Source organism: Theropithecus gelada, chromosome 13 (assembly GCF_003255815.1).
Source record: "Theropithecus gelada isolate Dixy chromosome 13, Tgel_1.0, whole genome shotgun sequence".
Classification (NCBI taxonomy): Eukaryota; Metazoa; Chordata; class Mammalia; order Primates; family Cercopithecidae; genus Theropithecus; species Theropithecus gelada.
In genome coordinates this window covers 84,485,553-84,508,675 of record NC_037681.1, presented here as the reverse complement: position 1 = coordinate 84,508,675, position 23,123 = coordinate 84,485,553, and the positions used below count along the sequence as shown (strand labels likewise).

Here is a 23,123-nt window from a genome sequence, read left to right as displayed (position 1 = left end):
TCAAAGACAGAGGAATACAACAGGTCAGGGGTAGAGACTGTAATTAGTCTCCAATTCACATGTACATCATATTTTTATAATTACACATTTAAGAAATATGAACTCACATATCTTTATAGTTACATACCTTTGTAAAAGAACTGCCTAATTTAACCAAGGGCACTGTAGGAAATTCCCGCTTTTCACTCATTGTCAGAGATCCTGCATTAAGACTATAGAGGTTTGACATCACCAGTAAGAGATCTGATGTGGTTTTGACAGGCAGAAAACGGCTCCTTGGCACATTAATACCTAGAGAATTCTCGAAACTTTTGATGGCAGCCCCTACTGCAGTTTCTAACTGAATGACATTCAGGCCTCCATCCAAAGTCTGTAAGAAATTAGGGGTGGGGAATAGAGAACAGAGGTTTTAAGCACCTACAACTTAGTTCCATGTAGGTTAGTTAATATTTTGGGAAGTGACTTCAGAGATCCATTGATGGAAAAAAAAAGATTTTCTTTTTGAGACAGAGTCTTGCTCTGTCACCCAGGCTGGATGGAGTCCAGTGGCGCGATCTCGGCTCACTGCAGCCTCCGCCTCCTGGGTTCAAGCAATTCTTATGCCTCAGCTTCCCGAGTAGCTGGGATTACAGGCATGTGCCACCATGCCCAGCTAATTTTTTGTATTTTTAGTAGAGATGGGGTTTCACTATGTTGGCCAGGTTGGTCCCGGCCTCAAGTGATCTGCCGGCCTCGGCCTCACAAAGTGTTGGGATTACAGGTATGAGACACTAAGCCTGGCCAGAAAAATAATTTTGAGAACTGACATTTATTAAGCACCTATCATATGCCAACCTCTTATACATGTAATCTTTTTTCAATCTTAAAACTCTTCTGTTCAGTAATACCATTTCCATTTTATGATAAACAACCATAGGTTCAGAAAACTCATGCAAAGTACCGATGGCCAAATGACTTATGAGTGTCAGCAACAACTAAGACTGAAGTAGGTTCTCTACTTTTGAAGCCCAATGTTTTTGCCACTACCACAATCCAGGGTCAGGTATAGGGCACCATAACTTGGCATGCTAGAGGGGTGACAGCAGATTCTGGAAGACAGGGCTAGGAACTAGAGAGTCTGAAAAGGCGAAAGGGAGTGACCAATGGAATCGATGGGGCAGAGGGAGTGGGCGGTGGGGTCTGTGTGTAGCCTACTATGACCTTAGGAACCAGGAAGCTCAATGGGCCACAACCTTGGCTTACCTTTGGATTCACAATGATTTCCATGTCAATGGCATTCTGCTCCTGCAGTCTTTTAACTGCTGCAAGAGAAATCCATAGGTTGTTTGTGTTAAATATTTTGAACTTTGATACAGACTTGAACTCATCAACATGTGCTTTTGGCACTTGAGCAATTTCCACCAGTCTCAGTTTGCCTTCATATTGAGTGAGTGTCCCGCCCTAGAAAGGCAGAAAATAGTGAGTGCCTCCACATCTGTCCCAAGTACATTTTTTTGTAAGTACAAAGATAGTGATAATATAAAAAATATATAAATACATTATGTAGAAACAGTACATTTTCATAAAAGGGACAATGGAATAACATTTAAATGCCAAACTAAAAGAGTATTAAAGGTCTGGACAACTTTATTGAAAGGTTTCACATGTTTCAGATTTTTGCCATAAATATATAAGAAACTATTTTAGTTAAAATTACTGATGTAGCTTATCCAAAAAAATAGAGATGATTTTGATACTATTTATTATGGATTTATGATACATATTATTATGTCAAACAGAACTGAAAGTATTCCACATAATATCATCTCACCCTTTCTTATGATACTAAGTGGTTAAATGTGTTGTTTAACATAGAAACTTTCAAATAACTTCATAACTTATGAAATGTGAAAACATGAAGCCCTAAACTGCTTCCTCTCAGTATTTACCTTTACATCTGCACGTGTTTTATTTGTGACTTCCATGACAAATTCACAGCGTTTTCCATTGGGTGGGTTCATTAGATGATTAAGAATATACAGATCCACTGTGGCACCCAGATTATCTATGTTAGACACAAAAATATACTCTTTGCCTTCTCCTATAAAGGTATCAAGCAAACCAGAGTTGTAGAAACTGGCGTAAATATCACCATGACCTGGAGGGTACCAAGCTTCTGTATTTTCCCCTGAGTAAGACACGTCCTTTGCTACAGGAAGTAAAGATTCTTTATTAATCCTCGGGTACCTTAAAAAAAAAAAAAAGTTCTTTTTCAATATTGACCCTGTAGAGCATTTCAGACCTTTAAATAAAATAATGCATTAAAGTTACATAAAATTTCACTTCTTTTCAGAGTCTTATCAATCATTATAGGTAAATCCATTTAAGAAAATCTCTCAGTATCTGTGTTGTCCAAAATCTGTTTTCTAGATGGTGATAGCTGCTGCAAAAACATGTCTCTATGGTTATAAAGATGGGAGGACCCATTATATTTTTAAAATATTAATGTTTTATGACTCTCCAAGAGGAGGGATATATCAAATAAATTTTCTCAAACCTATATAGTTGTGGGATGGTTCTTTTCCCTGAAAACCTATCTGGGAAAAACTGCCCATTCTTACAAATGGATATATTCAGGGGTGGATCTCTTTCTTTCCCAGAAAATAAGCACTAGGTTAGCATTCCAAGATGTCTGCTTCCCACCACTAGTGAGAAAGGTAAAGCTGGTGATGGGGCAAGAGGAAAACAGGAGCTAGCACTGCAACAGACTGAAGACCAGAAAATAAAGGCAAAACATCTGCGAAGTAAAAAAAAAAAAAAAAAAAAGTAACCATGGGAAATAGATCTTAAAAACAACCAAACAAACTAATGGTACAACTGTAGAAATGTCCCTTTTTTATTTTTGAGATAGGGTCTTGCTCTGTTGCCTGGGCTGGAGTACAGTAGCACAAACATGTCTCACTACACCCTCGACCTCCTGGGCTCAAGTGATACTCCCACCTCAGCCTCCCAAGTAGCTGGGGCTACAAGGGCACACCATCAATGCTAATTTTTAAATTTTTTTTGTAGAGATGAGGTCTCATTATGTTGCCCAGGCTAGTCTCAAACTCCTAGGCTCAAGCAATCCTCCTGCTTTGGCTTTCCAAAGTGTTGGAATTACAGGCATAAGCCAGCACACCCAGCCTCGAAATATCCCTTCTGTACAAGTTCATGTGGACTGATGTCCATCCCTTAAATGGAAGTCTTATTTCTCCAGTTTCCTGGCCTTCAGTCACAACTCATCATCTGAATTTACTTTTTACTCACTATTCCTCAAAAATTTTCTCCAGAATTTATTAAATTACCCCAAGCCCATAAAAGATGTTGAAGAAATTCCTTTCCATAGGAAAAGTTATCAATAATGTAGGAATATAAAAAGATTTTCACACACCCACCTGGAGACCAAATATGCTCTCAGAAAGCAAATGCTTAAGCTATCCCCAAATATTCTGGACATGGAACAGAGTCTCAAGCAGACTGAATTTTAAGAACTGGAAGTTAGAGAACCAGAGTGATTATAACAATCACATTATCAACAAATGCTTAGCTTTTATGGGCATCAAACACTTGTGAACATCAATATTTGGTGCCTTTACATCTTGAGACTGCTCTGTTATAAACAAGATAAAGAAGTCCTTTCCCAGGAGTAACACACCCAGAGTTAATTTTTTACTCATTGTACCTGCTTTGATTGAAAGTGTAGATTTTCACACGACAATGATTGTACTTCTGTAGTATTTTTTTGGTATCTTCATCTGTGTTAAAAGAGTTCATTAAAACAAGAGGAACATCTGTATTGTAGGTTTTATTCAAATGCTAGGGAGGAAAATGACAATTAGATTACCCAGACTCACTTTTCTTTTGCTCAAATATGCAAAATTAATTCTTAAGGGTTAAATCATAAAATGTCCAAAACATCATCTGTATGTAGCCACATATACAGATTTGACATAAAACTGCTCAGCATGAGCCAGACATTTTGCTAGGCAATTCACCATGCGCTTGCTCATTAAATCACCACCCTCTGAGATAGAAACTACTGTCTGTATTTTACGGATGACTAAACTAAGGCCCAGATAGGTGGTGGGTCTGGCAATGGCAGAGGCAGGACCCCCACCTCCCCACCCCAGGCAGTTTGAGTCTGGAGCTTGTGTATAGCTACAGTGCTCTGTGGCCTTACTGGGTAGGCAAGTGCTGATTAAGCATTTACTCTATGTTAACATCTCTGTAGGGATGAAAGTACAAATGTGACAAAGGCATGGCTCCCTACTCTCAAAATTAATGATCAAAAATTTTGAATCACACCCCAACTGAAATCTTTTCAACCTCAGAAGAGCTAAGAGGCAACACAGAGTGTGAAGAAAACAAGGTCTTAGAAGTCAGACTGCCCTATGTTAAAATTTTAATTCTGCACTTACTAACTAGCTTGGGAACCTTGGACAAGTAACCAACCTCCTTGTGCTTTGGTTTCCTCATTGGTAAAATGGGGATCACAGTACTTAGAGTTGTTGAGAGGAACAAATGAGTAAATTCATATCAAGAGCTCAGAATAATACTTGGTGGACAATAAGTGCTGAATACATGTTAGCCACTGCTACAACTAGCCGTTAGGATTATAGTTGCCAGCACCATACTAGGCAATAGGATAAGGAGATGGAAAAAATAAGGCCACTGCCCCAGAAGAGCTTATGGTATACGATTAATGACTTTGTCGTAAGAGAGAAGCCAGGAACAGTTCTTAGCATGCAGGGCCTGCAGCCAAATACATAACATCTTCCCCACCCTCCCAAAAGGGTTAATAAAGCAAGATCATCCCAGCCTTGATGAAGGCTGCCCCCAGAAAGAAAGTGGGTAGAAGGGTGGGATATCAAAAGAGAATCTCAACAGACCCAGAGATTTCAACAACCACAGGTGCTATTTAAGATCAAAAGCCTTTACATAACCTTAAGGATTCGCCCTTAAGAACACTAAACCTTTTTTCCACCAATAGAGACTAAAGATAGCAAGCTCTTTGGTTAGCTCAAATTCACATCTGCTACATTTTATAATATAACATTTATGATAACTTAAAAACTAAAAACTAGTTTAGTATCTCACGAAAAATGCTAAATGTTACTCACTTCAATTTGCTGAACAGTCAGATCCAGAAAAGTATTCTCATTCCTCACACCAATCAGACTTTTAGGGCCTTTGCAGCCCATGCTGGTTCCCAAACCACCATTGAGTTTCACCACCACTAGTTTGTTCAACACAGAAGATATATTATCAGGCAAGCCTCTGGCCTTTATCTTTTCATAGGGTTGAATCTGAAAGAAAAATAACATTATAGGAGTAATTCAAACAGCTTTAAGGGACATTAAAACATATCAATCCCAGGGTTATTTCCATGCTTCCATAAAGAGTTTTGGTTTCTCTGGAAAATTTTAATCAACTTTTCTTTAATGTCAGAGGCCCTTGTGGTTCAAAATCAAGTACTTTAACAGGCAACTTCCCTTGCACACAGTAGTTCAGTGGATCATTTACTTTACAAAGGAGTACGAGAAGGGGGAAAAAGTTGTAGGCCCCATATATTGTCTGGCTGGTAAGAACATCCAGATCTCTTGGAGTATCTTCAAACACTCAGAATTCCCAATTTGTATCAACATAGCAAATGATCAAGTCATTTATTTAGACTCATCAAGTCTAGATATTTCTGGTGTATTATGGCTCTACTTCAATTCTGGAGAACCAGATACAAAATTACACATTATTCCTTCTACCACAGGAGGCAAATACCAAAACACACTTGTTCCTTGCCATTCTCCTCTATTCAGTCATAAGTTTGCCTTTCAAAGGAAGGTGGCATAGACTTTTTGTCAAGTATGCACAAGGACAGAATTCCTTCCTCAAGAATTTAACTTTCAGCATATAAAAGCCAATACTGGAAAATTAAGTGTTGTCACTGTTCTAAGAAATGCCCTGGAAGGGAGGGAAAGAGCAAGAGGTGGGGCTAAAGAAAACCCCAACTCAATCTCCTCCCTAGCATCCTCATCTATTTCTGTGAGCAGAGGGCCTTAATCTATAACTTCTCCCTTATAGGAAAGGAACAGTGACAACTTACAGCGGAGGCCCAGATTCTTTTATTCAAAGCAGAGGCACAAGCAAGTCTAAACATCTTACAGTAAGAAGGAAACCTTTCAGAAAGACCACAATGTATTTTCTATCCATTTATGTGACATGTTTGCTGTTATTTTGTTTTAATGGAATAGGTCCTCAAACTGACTCTTCAGTGACATCATGGTGTAGGACAGCTAACACATAATGGACTGAAAAAAGTAAAACTACCTCATAAGTGCTTTGTGGACATTAGCTGTTATTTGTTCTGCTACTGTAGGAACGCGCGTGTGTGTGAGAGAGAGAGAGAAATGTGTAGGTGTGACTGGGAAAGAACTTGACAGGCTCACACTCCAGTGATCTAAGCATATGGAAGCAAAAATCTCTTTATGCTTGGTCAGAGGAGAGGAGAGGAGACAGGAGAGGAAAGGAGGGGAGGGGAAGGAAAGACCACTGTGATGCAATGGCTGTAAGTAGTCAATTAATAGTTTAGAAGAGTCAGCAAATGGGACCAGGCCAAATGTTTTCCCATTATTTTGTAAAAGCCAAGAATTTCCATTTATCAGTTATTTTTCACTTTCTAGCAAGAACCTAATATTTACACAGGTCTCACAAGGATGTGAAAATCAGCTGAAAATCACCAAAACCTCCTAGTCCATGCATTCATTTTAGGTTAAATTGTTAGTTCAGAGATAGTGTTACCTATTTATGTTTTGACTACACTTAAAAAAAAAATAAGAGTACACAGAAGCTATTTTCCGCATGGTAGGACAGGCCTGTCTTCCAATTTTACCTAACATTTTTAATTGTGGTACATCACATACATAAAAGTTTATAAAAGATATAAAATATACATATACGGTTGAAAGAATAACTTTTTTTTTTTTTTTTTTTTTTGAGATGGAGTCTCGTTCTGTCCTCCTGGCTGGAGTGCAGTGGCCGGATCTCAGCTCACTGCAAGCTCCACCTCCCGGGTTCACGCCATTCTCCTGCCTCAGCCTCCCGAGTAGCTGAGACTACTGGCGCCTGCCACCACGCCCGGCTAATTTTTTTTTTGTATTTTTAGTAGAGATGGGGTTTCACCGTGTTAGCCAGGATGGTCTTGATCTCCTGACCTTGTGATCCACCCGCCTCGGCCTCCCAAAGTGCTAGGATTACAGGTGTGAGCCACCGCGCCCGGCCAACAATAACATTTTTAAAAAGGAACACTGCCATGCATCTGTCCCTAATCACATTCCTCTTCTACCCCTATGGGTAACCATCATCTGGACTTCTAGTCTATAGTTTTACCACCTATGTGTGTAACAATATTTTACGCCATTTTATTTGTCTCAAAACTTTAAAATAAATTGAATCATACTATAAAGTAAGACCCATCTTGTCATTACAATATCAGTAATTTCAACAAGGCATATCACTGGGTTTGTTGTTGATATTTGAATATTCTATTTCAACTAGGGGTAAACATTATCTAGATGTAACTTGGAGTGAAAATTTTCATGTAACATCAATATTTTATCAAAGTATAAATGCTTATTATAAAAGTAAAAATGGTACAATAATTCTGAAAGCTATTAATTTTATGTATAACAATGTTTTCAAATAATTCAATAAGTTAGAAAACAGAATGACAATAAACATAAAACTCAGTACATTAGATAGGTATCTTTAGGAAAATATCATTCCCTTTTTGAGGGAACAAATATTTATACAAATTTAAATAATAACGTGAGGCAGAAAATTCTAGATTACATCTTAATTCGAATCTTTACAGAAATGTTTGGAATACTAACATTCATAGCATTAAACAAAGTGAGCTTTAGGAACCATGTTTAATTTTTAGCTATTTGATTTAGGACATAAGTCATCAAGAAAAAGTACTAACAGGAACTTTTTTTTACCTCCAGTGAAAATGAATTAAAAACCAAATGTCAACCTTGCTGCCTTAAAATTTCACCAGGAGAAAATACAACTCCAAAATCATATGTATTCATGCTAAATCAGCTTTGATCCACACACCATAAATAACAGAAAGTTCTGGCTGGGTGCAAGGACTCACATCTGTAATCCCTGCACTTTGGGAGTCTGAGGCAGGAGGATCACTTAAAGCCCAGGAGTTTGAGAACAGCTTGGGCACTATGGTGAGACCTTGCCTCTACAAAAAAAAAAATTTTAATTACCTGAGCATGGTGGTGCATGCCTATAGTCCCAGGTACTCGGGAGGCTGGAGTGGGAGGACTGCTTGGGCCTCAGAGGCTATACAAATATATTTAAAGCACATAAAAATGATTTATATAGACTGCCAACCCTTTTAAGTAGGAGAAAACAAATATTTGCCCAAGTTCTGAGTCCTAGGTACAAAGTTCCTTGTAGAAACATGTTACTGGAAAGTTTTATTATAAATTTTAGTTAATGAAATTAAATGTGCTGCTTTTCTTTCCTGTACTTAGTCATGGAGACATAATCAGAGTCTGTTTTAAGTGTGAAAGCACAATACAATGATCAATTCAACAATGCTAAAAACATACCTGATTGAAGAAATATTAAAGATAAAAGTGTTATGCAATTATCAATGACAAATAGGGTGAGAAAATGATTTAGGAATCACCAACATTCAGTGTTTCACCCATACTTTTCACCTGCTGGCTATGAGCTGAGAGATGGTGGGCCACTCTCATCATTCTGCTTCAAAGACAAGCTATCAGAGAACATTTGCTTATATGAGATGTTCACACAAGATGGAACGGCAGTTATTACATTTTATATAGGCTGTCTGCACAAAAAAAAAGCCCAAAATTATGCTTTGGAAGTAACAAAACCAACACAGCAGGACTTACTAACAACAGTTCAATTGCCAGAACCTGCTAAGAAGTAACCAACTTATGTGTCCTAAGAATGCAGACTTCTTACAAGATACGCTGTGAAGATCTTCCACTCATTCTGTTTTAGAGAAAATGTAAAAATGTATGTTTATGCAATGAAAACTGATATTCAGAGACACACTTGTCAAGAGAGCCATTACTCCATCGCCAAATTTCTAGATCCAAAATCTAAGATCTCAAGTGATTGTGGGGAGGAACAAGTGCATGCTGAAATATTTTTGAAAACACACACAAAATAAGGTAATATAAATGAGAAAGTATTCAGAAATTATCTGTCAACATGCACAAAACTTCAGTTTGTGAGATAACTTCAAGGAAATGGCATCACTGCCATAAATTAATGAAGTTTACAAGCTCAGGATACTGAGAGGACAGAGCTTCACTTCAGTCAGTTACTATTAGAGAGGAAGGAAAACTTAACATCATGGCATCTATATCATAATCAGCACATTCACTACTAGCAAAAATAGTTGGAAAATATCTTGCTCCTCCAACAACCTCTGTTGACCAAAGTAAGTCCATTTACTGTTACAGATGTGCATTATGGTGACCGCAAATGCAATCTACCAGATAACCATGTTGATGAACTATTGTTCTTGCACTGTAACATCAACATGTTAAAGCTTGGTTACTAAATTTCTAAATAGAACTGTAACAACTGCAATTTCTTTGTTATCCCAAAAACTTATTCTATGATGGTGATCTAGATTCTCAGCCTCATACTGATTTTAACACTAGGACATTTGGCCTTCAGCCAAAAGGTATACTAAATATACTTCTAGTTTTAACTCAAATATCCCCAAGGTTGGCATCTTAAGAAACTGAGTTTGAATTTAAAATGTAATTCTGAATACTGTTCAAATATTTGGTATAAAATAAAATGAGCTGATCCACGGACAACATTCAGAATTCAAAAACCGAGTTAATAAAGACTTTTGGGAACAGGTCCTAGCAACTCACAATATAAAGACTTATTTACCATTCAAGTAAGTGCCAGATTTCTCTGTGATGTGTTGTATTTATAACCTTGCATGCTAAGTTAAGGGGGCAGAAAGTCACCCCACCTCTCAAAATGTCAAGGAACCATGGTTCTTTATGTGGTGCTTTCAATAATACCTTCTTGTCTTGCTATATCCAACCCTTAAAAGCAGCTAATTAAATGTAGGTCCTGCTGAGGAATTTGTTAACCATAGAGGACTCTCAGAATAACTGTGGAAAGGAAAGAAGTAACAGGGTATGAAGACAGCAGAAATATTTAAAGTGGTCAAGATAATGTTACTGTTGGAAGCCGCCAGGGGAGGTCTTTCACTGATGTTTCCTGACATACCCAGCCCCTACCCACCACCACCCCTCAACAGACACAGAGGTGTGCACAAAGGCACTAGTCATTCCATTCCAGGAAGCCAGGACACTTTTTGTCTAAAGCTTATTACACGTTAAATTTGGTGGTAAGCACAGCTTTCCATCACACAAATCACCCTGTATCAGCAGAGGTGCTCTTTCTTGGTGACACTGTCCACACTCTCTACCAGGCACCTAACCAAGCAGTCCCACAGAGCTTTGTTCAGTTCAACAAGCCAAGGGGCTATGTGTTAGAAAATTGCTTAGCAACAGCTGAAGTCACAGAGGACACACCTAGTCACAGAGACAAGTTTTAGGCCTGCCTTCTACTTTCCCTACTTAGCTCCCCCAGGAGAATGCACAAAGACATTTACTCAAAGATGGCTAGTGTTCAGAGACCATCAGGGAGCATCACATACTGCTGGATACAGCCTCAATGTTACTCTGACTGAATCACTTTAGTCAGTCACTAGTGCAATCTTTGTGCTCTCAATCCTAATCACCCTGTTTCTCTCTTTCCCAAAACATGAATAAAATTCAGTGTTCTAAGACCTCTACTGCAACTAAACAGACAGGAGGGAAAACTCCACAGGTGAGGTGGGGCAAACCGCATGAGGCTCCTGGCAAAAGGTCCAGAGGAGGCCAGGCCACTCATGTTCTCCTCTCACTGGTGGAAAAGAATTTGCCAAATAGCTAACATCCTCTGGGGAATAAGCGAAAGAAAGCAATTGGCAGTCTACTGAAGAACATGCTCTCAACGACATTCAGCCCTCTAGGATGTCAATGTAGTTTTTCTGCAGAAAGTGGAATGAGATTTTTAAAAAGATCTTTTTAAAACTATCTACCATGATCTGTACCTTGCCAAGTTTGTTCACAACTTAGTTTCCAGTTAGAAGAAAAGCCAAATTCATCACACAGTCACAGACACACTGTTCCCATTAGTAATAGGATAACCCAGTTCTTGGTAGCATATTTGTGCTATTTCTGGAGACATTGCCAAACACCCAAAGCAAGCTAACAGTACCTGCCCTGTATGCTCCACAAGGGTATGATTATTGCAATCTGAAAGAATTTTTTTTCAACAAAAGCAAGTTTGCTTGAAGGGAAATGAGCTGTGTAAACAGTTAACAAATTAGGAATGCCACTCCATATGTACAGAAAGTGTTCCAAGAACACTGGCTTATTCACTAAACCCTTACTGCACAGGGTTTGTGTGCCAAATTCTGTGCTAGTCACTTTCATGTACTATTTCACATTTCTAAAGGTAATAACCAAAATCTAGATCATTTGCAAGATCCTACAAATTTACTTTATAACAGAAAAGTCATACCTAGAATAATGTTTTTGTCTGGTTGTGTTGCCATAAAGGAATCCCTGAGGCTGGGCGGTTTATTAAAAAAAGTGGTTTATTTGGTGCACAGTTCTGCAAGCTGTACAAGAAAAAAGCATGGTGTCAGTCAGCATCTGCTTCTCATGAGCACCTCCAGAATCTTCCACACATAGTGGAAAGCAGAGGGGAGCTGGCTTGTAGAGATCACATGGTGGGAAGCAAGAGAAAAGGGAGGGAGATGCCAGGCGTGTTTGTTTTTGTTGTTGTTGTTGTTGTTGTTAACAATCAGCTCTCACTATAACTAATGGAGAACTCATTCATCACCACAAGGACAGCACCAAGCCATGTATGAAGGATCCGTTCCCATGACCCAAACACCTCCCACTTTGCTAAGTTGCTAAATCCTATCAATAACATCAGTACTTCTTATCTGCACTCGCAGATACATCTGACACAACAGAGCACTCCCTAAACCTTGAAGTGCTCTATTCCCCTTGACCTATGAAACACCATACTCTGTTTTCCTCCTCTTTCTGCCTGCTCCTTGAAAATCTCATTCTAAGTAGACCTCCTCTTCTACGCAATCAGCTTCAATTACTCCTGTCTCTATGGCAACATAACATACTCGGCTGCTAAGACAGAAGCCTGCTCATATGTGATCAATGACCAAGTCCTATCAGTCTCATGACCTGTGTTATTGCAGTGGTCTCTATGATCCTTTACCTCTTTCCAACCCACCCTCCATCTCTCAAGTGGTAATCTTTTAAAAAAAAATTGGCATGTTCCCCTTCTTATTGCATCATTCACAAAATAAAGCACTGGTATGGCATGCCAGAGATTATTAGCTGCCTACCCCAACATCATTTTTTCCCTTTCACTTTAGAACCCTGACTTTCAGCTGGGCACACTGCCATCCAGAATAAAAGACTCAATTTCCAGTCTCCCTTGCAGCTATTTGTGCCAAAGTTCTGGTCAATATAATTAACTAGAAGTGAATTAAAAGATTTCCAGGAAATCTCTGTGAAAGGGCAGGGTCTGTGTCATCTTCCTTCTTCCTGCTGTTTGGACTAGAGGCATGATGAATAGTGTTCATTCTGGTGGCCATCTGGACCAAGAGGAGATACTCTAAGGATGGCAGAGCAGCCAGACAGAGAAGCCCAAGTTTCTGATGACCACATAATTGTCCTACCAACTGTGGATTGCCTCTCTCCAGATCTATTGTATTATTCTGGGTTTCTCTATTCTATGTAGCTGAATCTAATCCTAATTAGAAGACAGAGTTTGCAAGGTCCTTAATGATTTGACCTTTTTTACCTTCCACTCTTTCTTCTCCTACTCCCCCTAACATGCTGCTCCAAGAACACGGAGCACTGGGTTCTCTAACATACCACATCTCTTGCTTGTACGGCCTCGCACTTTTTCCCCTCACACAACTTCACCAACTACTTTATCTTTCTCCTCCACATCTCAGCTAAGACTGGCAATTTACAGGCTTTATGAGTCAACAGGTACTTGTGAAGATAAAAAAATGGACCCTCTTTCAGACTAGTTCACCACCCCCCGAAAAACAAAATGTTTGCTTACAATTTACTTCACTACATTGGAAATTTCATTCACAGAATATAAAATTAATCTTAGTAAGAGAAGTAATTTATTTCCCAGTGAAAATTAATGTGCAAATAGAGTAAAAAATAAACTTTACCTCTCTCCAAACTAAGTTTCAATGAGAAGGCTTCTGTTTGGCTTGAATAAGAAGTTGATGCTGTGATGTGGTTTGAGATGATTACATGCATACCATCTTTAACTGCCATTCCATTTTGACTTCTCTTTTTGATGGTCACAAGTGCTGAAAACCCTAATGCGCTCAAAAGCAAATTCCCACAACTTTTGTTCTGATAGTTGTATGCAGCCTGTGCTACAAACACCAGAATTCTCTAAGACTCTGAGAACTGAGTGATTCATGTGTGTCCTGTATCTTTGAAAGTCAATAAGGTCATCTTTGCAGAAGTCTGCATCATTCATGCAGGATTGCACCATCCTGGATGTAAGGCTCACAGATGCAGAAGAAGGTGAAATTGCAGTAATATGTGGAGCTCACTCTCCTCTGCAGCAGGACCAGAAGTGCTGGCTAGCATCATAGACACTCTACTGGCATACAGAGCACCAACACCTTGTCCAGCAAGTTTTGCTTGCCTTAGACATGTTATCATTTAAAAAACAGTTTCAGAAGAGGTTCGTAAATTTTTTTTTTTTTTTTTTTTTTTTTTTGAGGGCACCGGCACACAATAGCTGGCTGTACTGAGAAATCTCTGAAATTGCAAGGACATGCTGAAGGGAAATTATGTAGTTGCTGTTTCCTCCATGACCCGATTCAATAAACTACATCAATTCCAACATGAATGACATCATTTGACAAAAAGCCTCCTTTAAAATTGAATGAGGTATTAAAGTATAGTAACTGAGAGAGAACACAGGCTTTAATGCCAGGCTACCTGGGTTTCTTAGAATCCACCACTTATTCTGGCAAATTATTTAACCACTCTAAGTCTTTTTCATTTACTTCATTAATTTGCTATGAAGATAAATGAGATAATGCATATAAAGTGCTTAGCAAAGTGCCTGGCCCCATAGTAAGTACGCAAATGTTGGCTGGTATTATTATTGCTTCACTGATTCAGACACACTCCCTCCACCCCTACCCAACATTTTAACGTTTCTGAAAACAGGATCCACCATATAACCAATAGGTTCTTACAGTTAGTTGGTTGATTTCTTTTTTAGTGGTACATAAAAGGTGTAACTTATAAACAATGGCCCAAATTTTATGAAATACCGTATTGAATTTCTAGGTTTCAAGTCATGAACTAGCTGAATGATCTCCCAGACATGGGCTTCAGCCAAAGTTTCTCTCCAGTCATGTGTAGCCTGAGGATATTAAGACAGAGGTCAACAACTATGGTCTGTGAGAGCTGCCACTTGTTTTCATAAAGTTTTATTGGAACATAGTTTACATATAGTCTACGGCTATTTTCATGCTACCATGGCTGAATTGAGTAATCATCCCCAGACTGTATGGCCTATAAAGCCTAAGATATTTACTATCTGCCCCTTACAGAAAAGGTCTGCCGACCCCTGGTTTAAGAAAGTCTTCTGGGAAAAACCCAAGTTTTGATAGTATTTCTCCCTTTTCAAACCATGCTTCTTCTCCTAAAATAGCACCATACTGCCTGAGACGCCTCACGATGGCCAGAGAAAAGAGGGTCTCTCTAAGGCTATATGTTGGCTTCATGCTTCCCCTGGCAAGAACACTGCCATATAAACAACCCCCTAGGGCTTTTGTATGTTCTCAAATTTCCCCAGGAAAGCAAAACCAGTAATATGTAATTGGTAACAGAAATCAGGTAATTTTCAAAACAACAGAAAGAAAACTTGAGATTTAAAAAGGTTTTTGTGGCCGTGCACAGTGGCTCACGCCTGTAATCCCAGCACATTGGGAGGCGAAGGTGGGCGGATCACCTAAGGTCAGGAGTTCAAGACCAGCCTGGCCAACATGGCGAAAATCTGTCTACTAAAAGTACAAAAATTAGCTGGGCATGGTGGCAGCCGCCTGTAATCCCAGCTACTCAGGAGGCTGAGGCAGGAAAATTGCTTGAACCCGGGAGGCGGAGGTTACAGTGAGCCAAGATCGCGCCACTGCACTCTAGCCTGGGCGATAAAAGCAAGGAGGAAAAAAAAAAGGCTTTTGTCCACTTGTGAGTCATCTAAAGTAATCAAATTCATAGAGACAGAAACCAGAATGGCACTTGCCAGGGGATTAGGGGAGGGGGAGTAGAAGGGAATGGGGAACTGTTCGTTCTTTAATGCTTCAGAGTCTCAGTTTTACAAGATGAAAAAGTTCTGAAGATTGGCCAATTTAAAATTTAATTAAAAAATATTTTGTGTAAGTGTGTATGTGCAGTCACACATGTATGCCCCATCAAGCACCAAAAGGCAAAAGTATCACTTCCTTTAGAAGCCATTTGTGACCCTCATCCCTAGTAGTGAATCTGGTGCAGCTCCTGGCTTCAGGCGCTACTGCCTCCTATCACAGCAATTCTTATAGTCTCCAAACTGCCTGCTAAGTTCTCTGACTCTGTTATACGACCTTAAACTCCATAAGTGTAGTAACTGCCACTTGATACTCCCCACCATATTTAATCACCTTTAACTAACAGGTTAGCTCCCCAGTTTGAGACAAATTCTCAAACATTTGTGAATAAGTGAATAAATGAATGAAACAAACAGCTATTAATTAATGAAATCTGTTCTCTGAAAATTATTCCTTGTCCTACTTTTAAATCTTTAGTTTAAAACAAAAGTGGTTTGATCACTATTAGAAACCAGATTACAACCACCTACTACTTTAATTCAAAAAATAAAATACTGGATCAACAGATATTATATACAAGTTTGATGAAAGAAAATCTAAATAGAAAACTTTGCATAAGAAATTTTATAGGTCATAAAACTAGTACAGGAATTACAGAGCAATCCCTCTGTAATAAACAAATAGAATGAACAATCACATATTACAAGCCTGGAAAAGTAAATTTCCTAAGAAAGTTTTTTGTCTTCTACCACTTATAATTTATAAGCAAAGCAAATTATCAAGTACATATTTTTATTTTCCCAGCTATTAACTCCCATATCTTTGGGGTTTTTAAAAATTAATTTTAGGGCCACGCGTGGTGGCTCACACCTGTAACCCCAGCACTTTGGGAGGCCGAGGCAGGTGGATCACGAGGTCAGGAGATCGAGACCATTCCGCTAACACAGTGAAACCCCGTCTCTACTAAAAATACAAAAAATTAGTTGGGTGTAGTGGCAGGCGCCTGTACTCCCAGGTAATCGGGAGACTGAGGCAGGAGAATGGCGTGAACCCGGGAGGCGGAGCTTGCAGTGAGCCGAAATCGCGCCATTGCACTCCAGCCTGGGTGACAGAGCAAGACTCCATCTCAAAAAAAAAAATAGTGATTTTAATTATTCTAAAATAAACATTACTAACCTATGGAAAGGAAAACGTGAAGGCAATTTTTCCAGTGGTGGATTGAATCGGTTGACATATTTATAATCCTCACAGTCCAAAGGCAAAAATTTGTAACATTTTTACATGTAAGTAAACAGGTCTTTTCAAAGAGCTAGTTAGAAATCTTGGCACCAACACTGTCCTCCAAACAACTACATACACCAGTACTAACCCAATCATTCATGCTCAATATCCTTCAATATAATCTGCTACTTCAGCAGTTACTAAAGTCAGCCTTAGTAAAATTCTAAGCAAAAACTATGTATTTGGGAGCCAGAATCATAAAAGTCACTTATTTTCAGTCTAAATTTTGCACTGTATTCTCTAGGAAGCCAAACTTGAATAGTGTGCCTTTTTGTTATATTAAAGCATCATAGCAATTCAAAATCCAATGACCGATTACGACAAATAAAAGATTAGTTCTCTATTAAATGTTTCAAACAGCAGTTAACACAACAGCCAATGGAAAAATGATCAACTTGCTAATAAATAAAAATCTAAAGAAAAATTTAGAAATTTAAAAATATTTTTCACTTCAACTGGCAAATATGTTTTAAAGTGATATTATTAAATGCTTTAATAAATACAGTGAGATTGGCAATAAAACAGACTGTAGGTCTCTACTCAAATGTCAACTTAGAGAGAACTTCTCCACCCAGCCTATCTAAAATATTACCTCTACCCCTTCATTCTCTGTTCCTTTATCTTTCTTTTTCTTTATTTCACTTATCACTACCTGAAATCACATTACATATTTTTCATTGTCCACTTTTTTACTAGATTGTAAACTAGAAACTAGATGAGTGGAGGGTTTTATCATTATGGTTCTCTACTAATATACATACAGTTGGTGCTCAAAAAATAGCTGTTAGACCAACAAATTAATATGACTGGGAGTGCAAATTGATATACTCTTTTTTTTTGAGACGGAGTTTCACTCTTGTTGCCCAGGCTAGAGTGCAATGGTACAATCTCAGCTCATTGCCTCTCAGGTTCAAGCGATTCTCCTGCCTCAGCCTCCAAGCAGCTGGGATTACAGGCACATGCCACCACGCCTGGCTAATTTTTCTATTTTTAGTAGAGATGGGGTTCCGCCATGCTGGCTAGTCTCAAACTCCTGACCTCAGGTGATCTGCCCACCTCAGCTTCCCAAAGTGCTGGGATTACAGGTGTGAGCCAGTGCGCCCAGCCTGATACACTCTTTTTGGAAAGCAATTCGAAATACATAACAAAACCTTCAAAAAGTTCATATCCTCTGAAGAAAACACCATTTCTGAATATTTATTCTTAGAAAATTCAGAAATGTAAAGTTTTACATTTATTACACGGTTTTTATAATAGCAAAAAATCGGAACCAACCTACCCAACTATAAAAGAATCCCCAGAAGTAACACACGCTGATACGCTCACACTACCGTCAACCACAATATTTCCTTCAAGTGATTAACTGAATCCATTGTCTTATTTTCCACCATCAAGAAATTAAGAAAAGACATTTCATTTCCAAGGTTTTGCCATGCTTAATGATAGATGATCAAAGAACCGATCCTATGATGGCCGTCAACCATCCTTCCTAAAATTTCACCTAAACTTTGACAACTTAATGCCAAGGACACTGTGCAAAGCCTCCTCGGCCCACTAAACACCACATAATGAACACACACCAATTCTTTAAACATCTCCACCTCCACACAATATGAAAACAGGTACTTAATTATTTTAATAGCTACAACAGTCCTCTAAGACAAGGTCTACCTCTTACATTTATCTTGAGTTTGGTAGACACAGAACCTATAAACATGGTTGAAGTTGCTGGTTAAAGGTAATTCTACATATAACCTAGCGCTTTCAGTATGTGAATCTAGATATCCTTCAATAAAACTCATCAAACAAAATAGTCATCTAAGCATGTTCATAATGTTGTTTAGTCTCATCGACCTGACAGAATAGAGGCCTCCTGCAATCCTGAAGGTTAAAGAATTAGCTAAAGCGTATCTTTGCGATAACAAAAATTTGTTAGGATAGATGAGCTTATTTAATACAATGAAAACTGCAGACTAACAACATGTTTGATAAAGAAAATTATAAGAATGTAAATATGGTTCTTCTACTTGATAGAATATTTTGCTAAAAATAAAAACAAAGTATTAAATTATTCATGAATCATAAATGACATGTACATCAAATTAAGTACACTGATAACAAATATATAAACATATATTTAAAACCAAAGGCGAAGAATAAATATGAAAGTTATAGAATTTTAAAAAGAAGCACAATCTAGACTCTTAATTCCATTGTTTTTACTGTGCCCAGCATAATACCTGACATATAGGAGGCACTTCATAAATATTTGTTGAATGTGTAACGATAGCAACCTTTGCTATGGTGGAGCCTTTGCCAGAATGCCTGGCACACAGCAAAAGCTTTTATGAATTTTGTCAATAATCCTCACTAAAATCCCATGAGGTAGGTTCTTTTATTATTTCTACTTTTTATGAGTCAGGAAACCAAACTTTAAGCAGTTAAATAACTTGCCCAGCGTTACATGGCTAAGGAGCAATGAGGCTAGGACAAATCTCTTAAGCCGGTTTTTTAATCTTACTGCCATTACTAACAAATTGAAAAAAAGTGTTAAATACACTGAAGGCAGAATGAATTCAAAATGTATACGTAGGTGGTCTTTGTAATAGCAGGATTTTTTAGTGATTTACATAGAGCTTGAAGTAATTTCTCAGAAACCTGTTCACTGTGCACTTGGTTAAGATTATAGCTCTCTATCATAAAATTAGGGATTTTAAAACTATAAAAATTCACACAATAAACATCATAAATATACACAAATTAAACTACAAGGTCAGTTATCCCTGAGAAAGGTGTTAAAAATAAAAAAATAAAAAACCAGGGAAATTTCAAAGTAGCCACTTTAATAACAGTGACCAAGAACCACGAGAAATCTGTATTTCCTATGTAATTTGGGGTTTCAGATTGAGGAATTTAAAGCACAGCTACTCCCTATTTGCTTCCTAAAAAATACATTCCGCCTAGCCTGCTATAAGCTACAGGACCGACCTTCTATCCCCTGTGTTTTCCAGCATCTTCTTATTTCAGCCACAATGATCTCCCAATTGACCATGAGCTTGCGGCATGGCCCCTACTTACCTTGCCTACCTTCATTTCCCACCTATTTGCATTCTTATTCTCCAGGAGTACTATAAAAATTACAGTTCTTAGAGCACCTTCTGTTCTCTCATGCCTGTGGGCCTTTGCATACCACATTCTCTTAAACCTGAAGTTATCTACCCCTGATTTTTTGGGCAAACTCTTACTCATACTTCAAGTCTCAGCTCTAACATTACCTCTTATCCTTAACTTGATTAGGACTTCACCAACTCACCAGCTGCTCCTTCTCCTGCTATACTGAGCACATATACCAGAAACGCACTCATTTAATTATTTAAAACATCTGAACAAGTAGTCAGTTAATTTTAAAAATAAGTGCAAGCATAGAATCATGAAAAAGTTTTAGATACATTAACTATTTTAACTCTTTACAAATAAGCCTACACTCATTCACGAAGGTCTTTTGCTTAGTTATAGCACGAATCTGTTGACCAGAGCTGTGTGTCATATTTCTTATATAAGCCACATCAATAATATACATTTGGCGATTTTGTTTCTTCCAAGTGGACCAAGAGCTTAGACATTTGTGAAACAATTTGCATGCAGAAGAATCATTCTAGATTTATGCAATTTTCCCAGTCTTTCATAGTTGTCACACCTACTCAACATGTTTTTGGTTTTTTTCTTTTTTTGCTATTCATCTTTATCCATGTTTCCCAAAGCATTCAATTCAGTTTTCATAGTAAAGTTTTTTAAAACCCATTTCACTAGTTTATATAAAATTTAATTATATTATGTCATTATAACCAAGATAACTAGCATGAACACATTTGAGAACAAGCACAATTAACTTTGGTGAGCAAGCCACTCACTTTGGTGGAAGAACATATGCATAATAAAAAGTAGACCCAAGGCCAGGTGAGGTCACTCACACCTATAATCCCAGCACTTTGGGAGACCTAGGCAGGAGAATCACTTGAGCCCAGGAGTTACCAGCCTGGGTAACATAGTGAGACCTTGTCTTTACAAAAAATTGGAAAATTAGATGGGCATGCTGGCACATGCCTGTAGCCCCAGCTACCCAAGAGGCCGAGGCAGGAGGATCCCTTGAGCCTACAAGTTCAAGGTAACAATGAGCTATGGTCACACCACTGCACTTCAGCCTGGGCAACACAGTGAGACTCTGCCTCTTTAAAAAAAAAAAAAAAAAAAAAAAAGTAGACCCAAGCATTCTGAGAATGGAGAACACCAGTTATTCTCTCTAGGTAGAAGCCAGTGAGTGAAATATCTCCTGAACCACATTCATAGCTATTGCCCAGTTGCACAATAAACATATTTTTGTGCAAACATCTCACTAAACCAAAAGTTCAGAACTGGCTTGCTATTGCATGCCTGTGTTACTGATTCCTTCAGTCCTCTAGGCAGCTGGGCAGGGCTGGAGGCAGCCACAGTCTCCTTCCCAACTAAATGGTCTCTTATACTGACCCTACTCATTTTCTACGTAAGTAACATGGGAAAATTTGGGAAACACTGTATTGTACAAAATTTTAAGTTCTTTAAGGGGAGTGACTGTCTTTATTTCTGCATTTCCAATAATTAAAATAAAACAGTGGGTATTTGATAGGTTTGTAGAATAAACATAATGAATAAAGGAGACTTCGATAGCCTCACATAGTGACTACAGATAAACCAGAAAAAGGACTTCAGACAGGGAGATGTGACTGTTAGGGGTAAGACTAGGCCAGAAGAGCAGTGATGGGAAATTAGTCTTCTAAATTATTTTATTTATTTATGAATTTATGTTTTATCTCTCCCACTAGAATAGAGCTCTATGAGTATTAGGCCCTTGACTATCTTGTTCACTTGTATCTCAGTGCCCAATGCCTATAACACAGTAGCTATTCAATATTTGTTAAATGTATCACGGGAAGAACTTCAAAGAGAAGTGAGGGTATTTTAGGCTCTAAAGGAAGGGATGGAACCTGCTCTACTCTACTCAAGGAAAGACAGAGAACTGATGGAAAGGCCATACTTTAAAGACTTTCAAGTTTCTTTCGAACATCGATGGCAACTGGTGAGTGTTCTACAATACATCACAGTGATTAGGAATGCGGGCTGAGGTAGACCTGGGCCTAAATTCTGCCTTATTAGCTAAGAAAAGTTGTGTGGATAACTCAATCCCTCTCAGCCTCCACTGTGTCTTCCATTATGAAAAAAGAATAATAGTGAGCTCCGAGAGTTATCTGAGTATCATGTAAGAAAATACATGTAGAAGAGTTGAGAACAATGCTTAGCACATTAGTGCTGAATAAATGTTTGTTGCTATTAACACTGTTGTTGAGAAGCACATAAAGTACGCCACATTCTGTGCACTAGAGATAAAGACAGGGATGTACTCCTTATTGTTACTACAGGATACCAAAGAACCAGGTCTTGGGGCCTATGTAGCTGGTTCATCAGGGCCCCTTCTCTTAGGCAACTTATTCTGAACTTCAGTTTCCTCTTTTGTAAAATGACATAATAGTACCTATCTTCCAGGTCTGTTATGAATATTAAATGAAATCACAAACATAAAGGATTCAGCACAATGCCTGACATATGAGTACCCAAACACTGGCAATAATCATTAACTACAGGATATAGAGCTTTGCATACATAACTTTTTACAAAGTTTTAAAAAACGAAAAATGCTTAAAGCTTTGCTTCATTAAAAACCAAAAAACCCTTTGAAAAGGTGTTTCATGTTCTTTTGAAATAAGAGAATATTTTCCAATCTGCTTTTGGCATTAGGACTATATGTACAATGAAGACACCTGTCTTAAACAAGCCCGTCTATAAATAGAAATCTGTATTTAATGGCCCACTTCTACTTCTTTCCATATTTAGTCCAGTCATAGGTACTCTTCCTTGTACATCCATGTTTCTTCTCAGCTATCTTTTATATATTTTCACTTTTGACCTTGAAAGAAAAATTCCATCAGTACTCTTAGTAATTATCTTGTGCTTTGTTTGACTCAGCGGGAATTTTAAAAATGAGATACAGGTAACAAATTAGCTTGGATAGCTTTATAATGTTTCTAGTTAAAAATAGTGTATCTTTGCAACTTTTTGTAAATTAAACTATTCTAAAATTAAAAGTTGATTTTAAAACACATATTGTAAGCTGCTTCTCACTTATTCAATGCTCATGTGTTAACCTACTTACAGCATTTTATTTCTTCCTCTTGATGTATTTGCCTCTCAAACTCCTGTAACTACTGCCCTTTCAATA

At 38.1% G+C, this 23,123-nt stretch overlaps 1 protein-coding gene across 4 annotated transcripts in view; it reads right to left on the bottom strand.

Moving 5' to 3' along the window:
* The window catches only part of UGP2 (UDP-glucose pyrophosphorylase 2), a 53,714-nt gene that overhangs the window by 3,772 nt on the left and 26,819 nt on the right, over window positions 1-23,123 (bottom strand). For all 4 annotated transcript variants that reach the window (XM_025355090.1, XM_025355091.1, XM_025355089.1 and 1 more), the window contains 5 exons: window positions 5,139-5,324; window positions 3,701-3,834; window positions 1,929-2,226; window positions 1,243-1,440; window positions 128-370 (listed from right to left, as the gene is read on the bottom strand). In XM_025355090.1, the coding sequence (XP_025210875.1) occupies window positions 128-370; window positions 1,243-1,440; window positions 1,929-2,226; window positions 3,701-3,834; window positions 5,139-5,324 (1,059 nt within the window). The remainder of the gene's footprint in view (window positions 1-127; window positions 371-1,242; window positions 1,441-1,928; window positions 2,227-3,700; window positions 3,835-5,138; window positions 5,325-23,123) is intronic.